The 17,504-nt window shown below is 37.3% G+C and overlaps 3 protein-coding genes across 3 annotated transcripts; 2 read left to right on the forward strand and 1 right to left on the reverse strand.

Moving 5' to 3' along the window:
- Window positions 1-725: 725 nt before the first annotated feature.
- Window positions 726-2,106, reverse strand: LOC128236725 (uncharacterized). The gene is made up of 4 exons (XM_052951795.1): window positions 1,915-2,106; window positions 1,489-1,635; window positions 1,086-1,150; window positions 726-864 (listed from the first exon to the last, which is right to left on the reverse strand). The coding sequence occupies exons 1-4, from the start codon at window positions 2,104-2,106 to the stop codon at window positions 780-782; spliced, it is 489 nt and encodes a 162-aa protein (XP_052807755.1). The 3' UTR covers window positions 726-779.
- A 1,846-nt stretch (window positions 2,107-3,952) lies between these two features.
- LOC128236728 (mucin-2-like) lies at window positions 3,953-7,881 on the forward strand. The gene is made up of 2 exons (XM_052951797.1): window positions 3,953-7,637; window positions 7,763-7,881. Exons 1-2 carry the CDS (start codon window positions 3,953-3,955, stop codon window positions 7,879-7,881), a joined length of 3,804 nt encoding a protein of 1,267 aa, XP_052807757.1.
- LOC128236769 (uncharacterized) lies at window positions 7,777-16,689 on the forward strand. Its single transcript, XM_052951880.1, has 14 exons — window positions 7,777-8,279; window positions 8,817-8,993; window positions 9,139-9,315; window positions 9,624-9,797; window positions 10,145-10,312; window positions 10,572-10,703; window positions 11,215-11,349; window positions 11,516-11,641; window positions 13,235-13,365; window positions 13,911-14,249; window positions 14,935-15,139; window positions 15,405-15,568; window positions 15,771-15,883; window positions 16,394-16,689. The coding sequence occupies exons 1-14, from the start codon at window positions 7,913-7,915 to the stop codon at window positions 16,587-16,589; spliced, it is 2,604 nt and encodes an 867-aa protein (XP_052807840.1). The 5' UTR covers window positions 7,777-7,912; the 3' UTR covers window positions 16,590-16,689.
- The last annotated feature ends 815 nt before the right edge of the window (window positions 16,690-17,504 follow it).

Consider the following 17,504-nt stretch of genomic DNA (forward strand, 5'->3'; position numbering starts at 1 on the left):
AGACGATTTCGACGGATTCGTCGAAAAGCTCACGTCGAAGCTCAGCAACGCGGTCGGCTTTGCTGTAGGCGAAGTCGTAGTACATGTTGCGCACACCTTCGATGACAGCAAGCTTCAGTCGCAGATTGTAGCGAAATGCCTTGTTGTTGCTTCTTTTGGCCATCTTGTAGCGCTTCTGAACTTCACCGAGGCGGTGGTTCAGCAGAACAATCTGGTCGCAGGCCTTCTGAAAACGCCCTTCAGCTTCCGTCAGAGAGAAACGCTTGTCGAGTGATCGCATTTTGAAATGTATCTTCTTCAATAGGTATGAAGCTATTGCAATATGAATATGATTTGTATTGCAGTAGAACATGAGCTTATATATTGACGTTTAGGGAATACACAAGTCTATCGTGCCAAGCGTTGACACCCCGACTCGGGATGTTTGAGTTGACACTTAATCAACACGTGTCGTTGAAACAACACTGGCATGAGATAATTAATCACGGTAACGGATTAATAAAATTAGCGGGTACTTGTCAAACATTCCATGTGTATCGAAACAATTTAATATTGAGGCATTCAATTTTACATTAAGCAAAAAGAAAAACGTTCATAATCACTGCTTAACGTTCAAAGAAGAACAATACACACAATCATCCAATCAATATTTTAACAAATTTTAACTCTTGCTTCTTTGAGCAGAACTATATCGACATTTACAGTTTGTTTATATTCCAACCAGTTGCTTTAAAATCTGAATTTCACAACACTTTGATGAAAGTGCAGACTGTTATTCTTCAACTTGGACTTCTTTTTGTGACAACTGTTCTTTTAGGGAAGCATTCTGAGCGGTAAGTGCAAACATATCCAAAGGTGACGTCCCTGAAAATAAATGCATAATAAATTTTACATTTAAGACAAGATGTTTAAAACTGACTTCTACCATTTCTCAAGAGTGTAGGAATACCTCTGTTTGAAATGCAGCACCCATTGATTTACCGAAAGAGTTCACACCGTTAAATACCACACAACCTGTGAAGACCCAAGTAAAACAGAACTGACAACAAGATCATAGGCATTGTTAGAGTGTTGGTTTCACTTACATGGACATTCGGTCTGTGTTTCTACTCCTGGTACAGTGTCTGCAGGATCCTGGACCAGCTTTTCTCTGAAAGAAATTGTTGTTATGTTGATATATTTATATGCAAATTTACACAAAAACTGTGTAATTTCCGTGTAATAATGTTTTCTTCAGTTCTTTTGATTGTTCTTTTCTGTAACATACAAACTACTTGTATTAAAATATATGTAACTATAATGCTGTTGTTTTGTAATGAAAAAAGGAACAGTGGCATTTTAAAAATGAGTAGAAGTCTACAAAATAATACAGTCTCAGTTTTGCAATTTATCCTACATAGTACATGTTATTCAAGTGTTTCGCGCACTCCATAAAGATAAATAAAACTCTAACCCACAGGCATGTGATATCTTGTATTAAATGCATACACTTGCATTTTGTGTATAAATGCTGCCATAAGTTTCCTTTCCAAGTGACCGCTTTGTGGGGAGTTTTCTTGAAGATGTTATTCTCCAGCCATCAGCTGATAATGGGTCAGGATACTCTTTAGATGGCCCATTTCCTTCATGAAAGTGCTTAAATATGCATAATAGTAAAATATAATTAGTGTGACAAGACTCCACAATGCCAATCAGTAACATATTATACATATTATACAATAAAACAGTAGTTTAAACTTGACACATTCATAACCTGATGGAAACTGTCAACATGGAGGTCAATATTTAGGACACAAGAAAGTAAACAAAAGTAAACAAAATAAACATTTGGCATGATTTGCAGAATTTAGAATTATAATTGAAATGATTGTATTTTGATCGTTTTACGATAAAACCAAATTTTAATTTACTAACCTTCGAGCAGACGTCTTCGTGCTTGTTTATCCTGTTGACATTCAGTTTCTCGTGTGGCCGTCCTGTGTCCACAGGCTTTAATCCAGCATTTGTACTTCTCAATATCGGATTATAGGTCGGAAATCGTTTAAATCGGCCTCCATTTAGTCCCTCCGGATACCTTAATCTGCATAACATATTCCCCATCCGCATCGTTTAACCATTTTCACAAATCAGTCTTAAAACTTCAATAAAATGTCCGGTTGTAAACAGTTATCGCTGCTGTGTTTGTGGGTAAAGATGGCGGACGGGACTCGGTGAATAATTTGCAGCTTTCTCATTGGTCAATAATGATTAGTTTGATTGACAGGTCGGATCGATGTATTTTCAGAAAGTGTAAAATAATAATTTTGATATTATTATATATAAATGAAAGATAACACCTTAGGTATTCATAACAAACTATTAGAATTGAAAGTAGTTACGACAAATACTCATTACAAATTAAACATTGGCCGATGCAAGTGTCCATAAGGATCAAAAGTCCCCTTTCTGACCTGGCACCCAGGCCTTTACAAATTGTGGCTGGAACAATGAATAATAAGTATGTGAAACCATTATCAATGAACTTGTTTGATGTTATTGAAGATTGGTACCTTGAAAGCCCTTTCATGATTCAAGTTCTCTTCAAAGGTTTCATAAACAAGGTAGCATAAGGCATGCTGATGACAAACAATAATTTTTGTGAAGAAATATACAATATTATATTGCCAATATGACACGTTTTTGAATTCATTGAATGAAAAATAATAGTGATATGTAAATGATTTTATCAATTATGTATTAAGTTCTAGTGTAATGGATGATTTGTTTTAGATATATTAAGGTTTGCATTGATCATTACGTCTTGAAAATTCACAATACAGTTTTCTAAAATTCATTTAACACTGAATGAACAGTTCTCAGACAGTCCAGTTGCACAAAGTATTACTACTTGACTGACTTGTTGTTGTTGTTAATTAAAAGCTCGGGCTAAACAGTATTATTTTTATTTTGTAAGGAATCACATGACAAGGGTATTTATCTATCCATCTATCTATCTTCCATTAATGTCAAACCCCTACTACGCACCTAGACATTTATTTTCAGACACTTCTTCAAGGTCTTTGAAAAGCCCCACTTACTTCAGCACTAGTGTAATATATAATTATGTTTATATTTTCAATATGAGTCATAAGTGATATAAAACAATAACTTATTTAATCAAAATTACTGTAACCTTTGTAACAAAATTGTTATAAAGTTTTGAGATAAAAAATATCTCCTTAAACCAAATTGAAAATCGCAGTCCTCGTTATTTCTAGCAATGTTCATTTTCTAACCCTAGCTAATTAAGACTGTAATCTTGAAACTTGATAGGATCATAAAACATTCCCGGATGAAACTATCAGCGGCTCATGACAGACCATGTTATTATAATTAAATGCCCATCACTGGCCACCACATTTTGGGGAAAAGTGGAAATCTGGTATATATGCGTAGGACTGTGTTGATGTTCAGGTGTTTTGAATGTTTATAGAACCTATGGTTCAAACTGTACCTTGCCCTTCTTGGTAAAAACCACGAATAGTGCATATAAACATGGAAATAATCAAAGCAAACATATAATAACGGAATATTACTAATGTAACGCTTTTCTGATGTTCCGTATCACGACTCAGTCGGTGTTTATATTCTGTGTATTGCAGAATATACATCATATCATGTGCTGCAAATCGTTCATTTACCTTTAACAAAAATGACTGTCATAACATGCAATCAATTTCATCGAGTGAGCATTAAGTTAATACATAATTTCACGATACGGAATTTATAAAGATAGATATATTTAAATATGTATTATATGAACACATGATGGGGTTTTTCTCGATGTCTTAATTTAATAATAATAATTCATACCGATCTTTTCAAAACAGTTGTACCAATAACCATATATTTGGCATGATTTGAATTAACATTATGTTATCTCTTTTATTTACTTACAGAGACAGTTTCCAAAATGTCAGTGACCACCGCAACGCTAGAGCAAACGCCTACCATTTCATTAACACAACAGAAAGCGAAACAGACAACACCATCACAAAATACGCAAACCACAACGAAAGTAACACCAACAACAACCACTTTCACACAAACAACGACAGCTACCATACCAACAACGGCCACTACCACACCTAAAATTATCACTACCGCACCAACAACGGCCACTACCACATCTAAAATTATCACTACCGCACCAACAACGGTCACTACAACTCAAATAAAAACCACTACAACACCCTTAACAAGTAGTAGAACGCATAAACCAGTAACAAACATAATCACATCAACAACGAATACTACAGCACCAAATCCAACAAGATCCACATCGACAACCACAACAACACCAAAACCAGGAACGACCACTTCAACATCAATACTATCGGTGATAAAAACAACACCAAAACCAACAACGACTACTTCTACAACAAAACCATCGACGAACTCTACAACATCAAAACAAACATACACCTTCTCAACATCAAAAACAACGACGACCACTTCACTACCAAAATCAACGACGACAACTACAACATCAACACAAACATCGACCATCTCAGCACCAAAACCAACGACGACCACTACACTTCCAAAATCAACGACGACAACTACAACATCAAAACAAACATCGACCATCTCAGCATCAAAACCAACGACGACCACTACACTTCCAAAATCAACGACGACAACTACAACATCAAAACAAACATCGACCATCTCAGCATCAAAACCAACGACGACCACTACACTTCCAAAATCAACGACGACAACTACAACATCAAAACAAACATCGACCATCTCAGCACCAAAACCAACGACGACCACTACACTTCCAAAATCAACGATGACAACTACAACATCAAAACAAACATCGACCATCTCAGCATCAAAACCAACGACGACGACCACCAAAACAACAAAACCAAACCTGAAAACTGCAACATTAAAATTAACCGAGACAACTTCTACACGAAACCCAACGATGACCATAACAACAACTAAACAAACAACAACCAGTGCAATATCAAAACCAACAACGACCTCCACATCGCCAAAATTAAAAACGAGAACTTCAACATCAAAATTAACAAAGACAACTATAACACCAAAACCAGCAACGACCACTTCAACATCAAAACTATCGTTGACCACCACAGCACTCAAACCAGCAACGACTACTTCTACAACAAAACCAACGACGACCACTTTACTACCAAAGTCAACGACGACAACTAAAATATATAAACAAACATCGACCGTCTCAACATCAACACCAATGTCGACCACCACTACAACATCAAAACAAAACCTTTCCTCAACAATATTAAAAATAGCCACGACAACTACTACGCGAAACCCAACGACGACCACGACAACAACAAAACCATCAACGTCAACTTCAACACCGAAACCAACAACGAGCGCTTCAACATCAAATCCAAAAACGACTTCCACATCGCTAAAATTGAAACCGACAACTTCCACATCAAAATTAACGACGACAACAACAACACCCGAACCAACAACGACTACTTCTACAACAAAACCAACATCGGACACTACACTACCAAAATCAACGACGACAACTGCAACATCAAAACCAACGTCGACGACCATCACAACAACAAAGCCAACCCTGCCTACTACAACATTTAATGTAACCACGACAACTACTACACGAAACTCAACGACGACCACCACATCAACAAAACAAACCACAACCAATGGAACAACAAAACCAACAATAACTGCTACAACATCAAATCCAACAACGACCTCCACATCGCCAAAATTAAAAACGACAACTACAACATCAAAATTAACAATGACAACTAAAACACCAAAACCAATAACGACTATTTCAACATCAAAACTATCGGTGACAACAACAACACCCAAACCAACAACGACTACTTCTACAACAAAACCAACGACGGACACTACCCTACCAAAACCAACGACGACCACTTCACTACCAAAATCAACGACGACAACCACTACATCAAAACAAACATTGTCCATCTCAACATCAAAACCAACGTCGACCACCACTACAACATCAAAACAAAATCTGACCACAACAACATTAAAAATAGCCACGACAACTACTACGCGAAACCCAACGACGACCACGACAACAAACAAACCATCAACGTCAACTTCAACACCAAAACCAACAACGACCGCTACAACATCAAATCCAACAACGACCTCCACATGGCCAAAATTAAAAACGACAACTTCCACATCAAAATTAACGATGACAACTACAACACAAAAAACAGCAACGACCACTTCAACATTAAAACTATCGGTGACCACCACAAACCCCAAACCGGATACTTCTACAACAAAACCAACGGCGACCACTTCACTTCCAAAATCAACGACGACAACCACTACATCAAAACAAACATTGACCATCTTAACATCAAAACCAACGTCGACCACCACTACAACATCAAAACAAAACCTGACCACAACAACATTAAAAATAGCCACGACAACTACTACGCGAAACCCAACGACGCCCACTTCAACAACAAACTCATTAACGTCAACTTCAACACCAAAACCAACAACGACCGCTACATCATCAAATCCAACAACGACCTCCACATCGCTAAAATTAAAAACGACAACTTCCACATCAAAATTAACGATGGCAACTACAACACCAAAAACAATAACGACCACTTCAACATCAAAACTATCGGTGACCACCACAGCACCCAAACCAACAACGACTACTTCTACAACAAAACAAACGACGGCCACTACCCTACCAAAATCAACGACGACAACTACAACATCAACACAAACATCGTCAATCCCAACATCAAAACCAACGGCGACGACCATCACAACAACAAAACCAACCCTGCCTCTTACATCATTAAAAGTAACCACGAAAAGTACTACACAAAACCCAACGACAACCACGACAACAACTAAACGAACCACAACCAATGGAACAACAAAACCATCAATAACCGCTACAACATCAAATCAAACAACGACCTCCCCATCGCCAAAATTAAAAACGACAACTACTACATCAAAACTACCGGTGACCACATCAACACCCAAACAAACAACGACTAGTTCTAAAACAAAATCAACGACGACCACTTCACCACAAAAATCAACGACGACCACTACAACATCAAAACAAACGTCGACCACTGAAACATCAAAACTAACTAATACAAGTGCTACACAAAAATCAACTACAACCACTGCTACAACAAAACCAACAACAACCACTGCATCACTTAATCCAACGACGACCAATGCAACACTAAAGCCAACGACGACCAGTGCAACATTAGAACCATTTTCAACTTCGACAACAATCACGACCACTACAACACTTCAGTCGACAACGGCCACTCCATCAATTGAACCAAAATTAACCAGTGAAACATCTGAAACATCAAGACCAACGCTTACTACTACAATTAGACCAACCACCAACACTACAACTCTAAAACCAACAACTACCACTACGGCAATAAATCCAACGACAAACTCAACACAACCAATACCAAGGATGACTACTACACCATTTAAACCTATGACGAAAACTTCTACACAAAAGCAATCATCGACCATTAAAACATCAAATCTTACATCAACGACCAGTACAACACCAAGACCAACATCAAACACTACGATTGAAAAATCAACATCGACAACTTCTACAACACCAAAACCAACGACGATCACTAAAAAAACAAGACCAAAATCGACCTTTACAACACAAAAGCCAACATCGAACATAACAGCATCAATACCAAAAACGACAACAACAAGGTCAATACTTACAAAGACCAGTTCAACAAAACAACAAATTACGACCACTTCAACCTCAGAACCAACGCCTAAAACAACAAGAATTAAACCAACGACGTCCACTATGACACGAACGCCAACAACGACCACTACAACATCAAAACCAATAACGACGACCGGTACAACTCCAAGATCCACATCGACAACCACTACAACACTAAAACCAGCATCAACAGGTACAACACTGAAATCATCAACGAAAATTACAACGCCAATAAAAGCAACGGTATTGTCAACACTAGAACCTACTTTGACCAATAATACATCAAAACTAACAACAACCACGAGATCAAAACGAACGACAATCACTACAACACCATTGACGAGCACTTCAACATCGCACCCACCAACGACTATTACAAGATCAAATCCGACGAAAACCATTACAACATCAACAAACATTACTACATTCGAGCCGTTAGGTGTTGCAGGTATTTTTAGTTTTGAGTTAACAATCTGGATTTTGTTTTTATTTATTGGATGGGATATTAAATTGTGGCTTTTACTCGAATGTTAAACTCCATTTCCAGACTTTAAAGGAAACAGGTCACTATATATGTCCTGACATCGAAGGTTATTTTATAATGGACAAAAATGTGTTATTTTAAAATACATTTCTGTCCTAACGAAACAGTATTCGGTTAGAACAAAATATTATCCCGTCATATCGAAATAAAAAAGTAGTACTTCAGAAAATATGTGTGCCTTTATGTCATTGCAGTCACTACGTAAAACGAAATAGTGTTCGCTCTTCGCACTAGATTATTGTTTTCCGAACTGAAGTTGTTGAATACTCTTAAATTCTAAACATTTTACCGTGGATTGAAGTTGAGGTTATTAGCCATCACGTCATCATAACGCGAACAAACGAAGACAAATAAAATACTGCAATACTAGAGCAATGTAAACTGCACGTTTTATGGTAAAGAAAACATATCAAAAAGAACATAATAAATAACGCTTTATAGATTGCGGCTTTCCAAGTAATGTGACGCATGGACGTGTCTCAGTGGAGAATGGTACCATGTACGGATCAGTAGCGGAGTACAGTTGTGAGGAAGGATATACGTTAGATGGCAGCTACTCCACGGAATGTCAGGCGAATGGCATGTGGCAGGACATAGACATTAGCTGCATTGTCATTAGTAAGTAATTTTCGCCGAACAGCTGTTATATTTGCAAATTCATATTACAGGTCAAATGCCATTGTGTTATCATAATTTGCTAGATAGCAGGGCAAAGTAATCATATATCCTAATATATACAGACACGGATTATCATGGTTCACAGATTGCAGCCTTCCACGATATTTGACACATGGCAGTATCTCCGTGGAGAATGGTACTACCTACAGATCAGTAGCAGTGTACAGCTGTGAGGAAGGTTACATGCTAGACGGTATGAACTCCACGCAGTGTCAGGCGAACGGCAGCTGGCAGGACATTGACGTTAGCTGCATTGCCATTGGTAAGTGAAGCTAGATAGTTGCCTGCATCTTGGTCCTGAAGTGTGTTTGTTTTTTTCATTTTCGCATTATTGTTTTAATAATATTTCCTATAGTTTTGATTCTGTTGTAGAATAAGCATCTATCATCACCGCTCATGTAAGATAGGTTCATCACAACATTCGCGCACGGTATTCTGCGGAAACTCGTTAGACCTAATCTCCGCTAAACACCCAACGCTCGGGTTGGGATGACTTTTTTACACACTATTTTACACTCTAGGCCATGGAAGATAATATTGATTTTGATAACTGATAATCACGTTCCACAGAGTGCGGTCTCCCACATAATTTGACACATGGCAACGTCTCCCTGAATGGAACCACGTTTGGATCGTTAGCGGTTTTCAGTTGTCACGCGGGTTACACGTTAAGCGGTAGCAATTCAACAGAATGTCTGGCGAACAGCACCTGGCGGTATATAGACGTCCGATGTACTCCTATTGGTAAGTGAGCGTCTCTATGAAAGTATCATCCATCCCCTTTAAACGCTGGATTTCGGGTCATTTTGGGTGGTATTCCAAATGCAAAAGTAAGATCCATCGTATACTAATGATATAGTAAGCTGGATTTAAATTCCATTGAAAAAGAGTAAGACTTATTTTTAACTTAGATTACTTTTATCTTGTCAAAATAGTAAGCAAACTGTTAATTTATACTGATCGATTTCAGTATAATCAGTTACATTAGTTCGTTTTAGGTTGAAAAGTGTCTTAATTGTATCGTTTTTATAAAAGAACATTGCATAACGATCTCCTTTTTATCGGTTTTAACTTTGTTGTGTGTAAAACAGATTGCGACAAACCAACAAACATAAAGAAAGGCACAGTTGAATATACCCTAACAACCTTCAACCACAGTGCCTTCTACACGTGCGATCACGGATATACAACGGCAAACGCTACAGTGATAAACTGTACGCCGGAGGGACTATGGGATGACGATCCGCCAACTTGCACAGGTACCTAGGAGAGTTATTATCTCAAAAGAACACTTGTCTCATTCTGCAAAAGTGAGTATTTCTGGAAAAACTTTCTGCTTCAGAAATTTTAAACAATAATAAAACCAATGAATACATGTTTTATAAAGACTGCTCGTTGGTCAAATAACAGTATGAGGAAACGATTAAGACAAAAGTTATTCAATGCAGTACGTCTTGTCCGTGATGCTATATTTATTTATGATGTTAAACATGTTGACTTCATATTATTGTTGCGAAGATGTGGACGAATGTTCGGGAAGTAACGAGTGCCACTACAGCGCCAAGTGCACCAACCTAAATGGTAGCTACCAGTGCACGTGTAATGACGGCTATACAGATTCGGGGGAAAACAGAGGCCGACAATGTGACGGTAGGAAATCCAGTGTTTAGTCTTTTAGTTATCGAAATCAATAAAACATGTCAAATGTGATTACATTTGTTGACTTGCACTTATTAGTATATAACACCAGTGAACATGTTTGGAAAACTATCTTACCAGAGTTAATGAAAAGACGGGTTAAACCGTTTCACATGGGTGTCTCGGTGTTAATTTTTCGACATTCTCGGCCAAATTAAAAGTACCAGTCTTGTAGGCTGTGAAAGGACAGTTGTTTTTAAAGAAGTGTGGGGGATAAGATTGGAAGATAGTTGTTCTACCACTAGACCATGGATGCACCTCAACCGGTTTATCACGTCCGCCCTTACACTTTAACCCGAATGGTTTTCAGTATGCTACTTCAATCTGATGGTCATAAGTCATAGACTGCATATCTGCATAATTCGGTTTTTGATAGGTTAACCGTTAAGCTACCTCGTTCTTGGATCCAATTGCGACCATTGTTTAATACGACCAGCCCAGTTATATATTCATACTTGTGCAGATAATGACGAGTGTGCTTTTGTCGGGGACTATTTCTGTCGGAGAAACCGGAATCAGACTCGCTGGTGTACTAACACAGCTGGCAGCTACTACTGTGGCTGTAACCGTGGATGGACGGGCACACACTGCGAGAAAGGTCAGTTGAAATTGCACGAATCATGTTCTGTAATGTCGGTCAATGCTTTCTGGCCATGGCATATCGTCTTCGTATATAATTAAATAAGAAAGTGTTAGTCAAGTTTAGGCTTATTGACTTAAATGGACAAGTAACATATATAATAATGTGTTTTGCATTTACGCAGATGTTAATGAATGCGATGGTGGGACATCATGTGGTCAGAATGCCGATTGCACCAACACATTTGGGTCTTTTTACTGCAAATGTCGAGCGGATTACCCTCAAGGAAACCCTTTCTATGGATGTTATAGTGAGTGGTATCATTATGATATAAAACCAGGTTTAACCATTTTTAGAGAGTTTGTTCTTACCCATCTTTATTCGTTTATGCATACTCAATTTCGGTAACCTGTAGACAAAACACAATATGTGCAATAAGTAGCGTGTTAAAAAAACTACAATCATATTTCAATATACGCACGATAATTATTGAATGCTTCCTTAAGTATTGTTTTAATGACCATCAACATTTTAACCCCTGGATCAGATCTTGATCTTGAACAGGCAGTTAACAACCTGGAGCGGTTATTTTTTTATAATAGCTTAACAATATTATTTGCAACGTGCTTATCAGAGTATTAGTTTTGGTTACTTGATATGCATGTATAAGTATTATATAAGACTTTACAGGAATCTAAATAAATTGCTAGGTTTTTGCAAGACGTATGTGTTTTGGGGTGATACACACCGACAAAATTGAATATAAGTTTTTCTTTCAGAATATATCAAGATGGAACAATTGCCAAATGAGCTAACTTGTAAATTTCACAAATATAATTTCATTTACTATACCCTGAAAATAAACGTATGTGGCACATCAAACAATTAACTGATATTTTAACGATTTTTAAACGGAAGGATATTGCTATCTATTTCTGATAAGCATAATATCTCAATGGCCTCACTTTACTAGAAGAGAAAGTATAATGTATTACGTCGATTTCTGATTAGCATAATACCTTAATGGCTCCAACGTACTGGAAGATAAACTATAATCAATTACTATCGATTTCTGATTAGCATAATACCTCAATGGCCTCAACGTACTAGAATATAAACTATAATAAATTACTATCGATTTCTGATTAGCATAATGCCTCAATGGCCCCAACGTACTAAAAGATAAACTATAATCAATTACTATCGATTTCTGATTAGCATAATACCTCAATGGCCCCAACGTACTGGAAGATAAACTATAATCAATTACTATCGATTTCTGATTAGCATAATACCTCAATGGCCTCAACGTACTAGAAGATAAACTATAATCAATTACTATCGATTTCTGGTTAGCATAATGCCTCAATGGCCCCAACGTACTGGAAGATAAACTATAATCAATTACTATCGATTTCTGATAAGCATAATACCTCAATGGCCTCAACGTACTAGAAGATAAACTATAATCAATTACTATCGATTTCTGATTAGCATAATACCTCAATGGCCCCAACGTACTGGAAGATAAACTATAATCAATTACTATCGATTTCTGATTAGCATAATACCTCAATGGCCTCAACGTACTAGAAGATAAACATATACACACGAAAAAAATGACACACTAACACTAATAACCATTGGTTTATTGTTGGTCAAATAGTTCATTGTTTGATACATCGGCTTACTGTAAATGTTATACATAAACGAATATTGTATTAAAAAATCCGCAAGTGGCTAGTTTATTGAAAAGGAACATAAACACATTCCTATTTTGTAATGGAATAACTATTGACATGGGAGGTATCATTTAGTTCATCTGAGCGTGCTACAGTTTTGTTGTTTTTTAAATAATTTGTACTTCAATGCCCACTTGTGTACATGTGTTTCTATCTTTAAGGTCCGGTAATGCTCAGCTTTAAATCGAAGGCCGTGATAGATGGTGTCCGCGGAGACAACGAGATACTCCCGCCTGTAAACATACCAGGGGGAAGATTCCCCTACTTCGGACAATACTTCAGTCTCTTCAGGGTATCATTAAAGTTCTGTGACATATTAATGTCGTTATTTCAGTGTACTATCAAACCAGTATTAAGTTGCAACCTTCGGAAAAGGTCAAAGTGGCTGCTTAAGACAGGTGACCATTAAATCCAGGTTGGAAATTTCCACCACTTAAGCTTTCTTTAAACAGAGGTCGATAACTATCTTAACATCCACCTCACACAACTATCAGTAGCATCAGTATCATTTTAGAAGTTTAATTACAATTGTAGAAAAATATTTTCTGTATTTTGTCGAAGAATAGGATAACTCTTTCCTTTTGAATTGGTCAATATAGTTTAGTGTACACGTGTCTCCATAAAACGTTTTGAATATACACTTATTTTTTTTGTCTTGTAATGCTAACTTAAGGCTCTCCAGTTATAAAATTGCAAATAATTTAATGCAATGTAAAATCACATTGATATTTCATCCTTAACCACAATCGTTAGCTGTCTTTGTTCAGTTCAGGTAGATAAATACTTTAACGTTGGGCATCAGAGTGGGACATTTATTGTGATTTTGTTTATTTCCAGCCAAGTTTGAACGGATTTCTAGCACTTAACTATCCACCTCTGTATGAATCTTATGGCGCGGAGAATTCTACACTGTGGAAAAAGTATGTTGAGAATCACGTGGTTATTGCTCCTCTCTGGACAAACCTCGACTCGAGGAATATTACCGGCGCAGGTGTATGGGTCCATGTGTTTTCTAACAACACTGGAAATAGGAGTGACATCCTCAAAATACAGGAGCATGTTCAGAAGTATTCGAACAACAGTGAGTTCAATGCGAGTGTTGCTTTTGCCGTGACTTGGAAACACGTCACCATACATTCACCATACATGCCCGGATACAGGCTCTACAAGCACCAGGTAAGTGACCTGGTATAGTTATTTAGTTTTAAGGCACACTGTTTATTTTAAGAGACAACGAATAAATTGCAGTGTGGCACAAGTACGATTGTCCGCATTTCAAATGAGACTGCTATCTAAATTCAGTGATGCCAAGAGTAGTTTACATTAACACAACCGTTTTCTTTTCCAGTTTAGCATGTCTGTTGTTATACTGTCGTTTTATTGATCGGAATAGTGGAATGTTTTGGTAGTTATAATTGTTGAACCGGGCGGCCTGATGTTTCATACAGTTGATGAAACGTTTACCCTCCTCTCCCATTGGCTACATCTTGAGCGCCATGCAAGAGAAATTCTGTTAGCTTACGTTAACGTCGTTCAGTATGACTGCAATCTTTCGAACCCGACGGGAACTCTCAATTCTATTTTATCGGGAAGCAAACGATCTGTACACGTTTCGGCTCTCATACATCGGTATTATCAGAACCTGTCAATTCAGGTACAGTCGATCCCCGTTGGCTCGAACTCTCTTGGCTCAAAATCTGCGTTGGCTCGAACTAGAAGGTAAACTATCCCGCTTGGCTCGATTTTCTGAGGCTTGAGGTATTTTTGACGGTCCTGTGAGTTTGAGCCAACGGTGTTCGACTGTTATTTTGAAAACGAATGCCTATACATGTATCTGCTCTTAATATGTGGATGTTTTCAGAATCTGTCGATGCAGGCAATTATGGCAACGGACGGTCTATACACGTACATGATGTTCATCTATGATCAAGAGCAATTCAGTATTAAACCCTTGAGTTACACGCCAGTGGCTGCCGGTTACACTTTCCCTGGAAACTTTACCGGCAAGATTCTCGCCGACAGGCACAACTTCACCAACCTTAAGAACGAGTCAAACGTTAACCAAGGTCCGTTGCACTTCTTTTGTTTACTGATAAATAAAAAGATTTGTTGTTGCACTCACGTGATCATAAAGGTATTGTTAATGATCTAGTGACATCTCGCAAAAGTTTACTAAACCATAACTTACCATTACTTATGTTTTGTTAACTCTAGTTATAAACAGTTCCTTATAATAAGGGATATGTTTTAATTTCTATGCATCTGGTTTACTTGCGGATATCCGACATAGATTGCATTATTTCCTTTCCTCTACCTTTTTCATCACGTCAGAGGTCAAAGGCCGTTGGCTACATAACGTGACGTACATCACTGACGACATGTGGGACGAGGTTAGATGCCGGAAGTTCCACGAGAACCAAACATTGAAAGAATGGACGCGAGAACAGCTTAAAAACTCATATCCTTGTCCATGTTACGAACAAGACATGAAAGAGGTAATAGCACGTAATAGCAAGAATGAATCTATGGCTTTATTATAAGAGGCCAAAACTTCATTTGCAAACAAGAAAGGAGAAGGCCTTTGATCGTTTTTGAAGGTGTCAATGTACCTCAACATTTACATCTGACCGATTATGAATCGTTTGGTTTGGTTTTTGTTCAGATTGCTATGTATATTTCGTATATTTTCTTTCGAAGGACTACACCTTTAAACAAAATGACAGCATATGGTCGAACAAGGACGAGTATACACACTGTTACGAGTCGTGGTTCTTCAATCCATACGACATTAAACAGCGCTGCTGCTACAGGTGTGTATAACATCGCTGATAAGTTGACCATTCCACTGGTTTTGCATGCGTGCGTCAATGAAAGTGTGTACTTAATCATAATAGTTGTTTAGAATTCAAATTTATGTGCCTTTATTAGTCAATTCAGGTGTGTACTAGATTGTGATAGTAGTTAACAATTCCACTGGTCGTGAATGTATGCATCTATTAAGGTATGTTTTGAATCATGATAGTCGTTGAAAATAGTTGGTGACAATTCCACTGTTTTGTGTACGTGCTCATCAATTAAGGTGTGTACTACATAATGCAAGTAGTTGACAAATCAACTTGCTGTGAATATACCCATCAATTAAGGTGTGTACGTCATTATATATGTAATTATATATGGCACATCATCATTTTGGTCAATATTCGAAAGCAACTCGGATACGCGTTGCTGAAACGTTCTGTATTATAAGTGTAGTCAAACACAAACTGCCAAAAGAGTTCAATATGTATATATGGTAAGCTGGTTCTTTTCAATGTATTTAGATTCGGCGAGCTTCGTAAGGAATATCCTTTCGCTATAGGAGCCGAGTACATGGATACCGATATTAACGCCATTTTGGAGGCCGGCTTCCGGCAGTGCTGCTCAGCGGTCAACAACCAGCGGTACTGTCACCTTTACTATGACGTCAACCCACCCGATGACTGCTCCAGCTGGTCTCCTGACGACGAGGGCGAATAAAAACTGCCATGAAATTTGTGGGACTGTCTTAAGCATATCAATCAGTTTGTGTTGTTTACAGAACACGTTTTGTGTTTGTGAAGACATTCATGTATTTATATTCAAGTCTTCCTTTACATATATATGGTTTGATTTATGACAAAGGTTGTATTTTTGTTTTGTTTTTGTAGTGTTCCTTTTAAAATGTGTTCAGTTTCATAATGATGTGCAAGATTATACGCTCAGAATAAGTGTTATAAATAAGTTGTTCGAAAAACCTTACTTTTTGTAACTTATTGTATAAGACCTACTACTCAAATGTTGCTGAAAATATATGTATGTAACAGGAACAATACATTGCTGTGTTTTACTGAACTGAACCAATCGATCAATGCTGAATGCAGTGGTTCGTTTTAGACAAAACTTTAGCATCTGATGAACTGATGTCAAACGGACGTCAGGTCATTGTTTTGATATACAACGTATTAAAAAATACACAATTATATTTTGTAACTGCCATATATAAGACTAAACAAAAGCCCTTTAAACTTTTGATAGCTATGCATATGCTAAATAAGAGTTCAGACGCACATAACCGAATATAGATTTATTAGCAGAAGAACTCTTATCACGGTCTGAAATAAGCAATTATATCGGCAATATTAGCTCAGGTAAAACAAAGATATGGAACAACTCCGACATACTAGTAAATGAAGGAAGAGTTTACTATGATAAATGGTATCAAATTAATGCAACATATCTTTGATAACAGATCAAAAGAGTTCAATACATTTGACGAGCCAAAACATCTCAACACCATAAGCAATTCAGATTTCTAAAAAAAGTACCAGCTTATAACTAATATACCGAGTTTATGATAAAATATGAGTTGAAAGAACATCAGCTGTAAAGCATGACATAGTCTCAAAAAGTAAG

The sequence above is a fragment of the Mya arenaria genome, chromosome 6, assembly GCF_026914265.1.
Source record: "Mya arenaria isolate MELC-2E11 chromosome 6, ASM2691426v1".
Taxonomy (NCBI): domain Eukaryota; kingdom Metazoa; phylum Mollusca; class Bivalvia; order Myida; family Myidae; genus Mya; species Mya arenaria.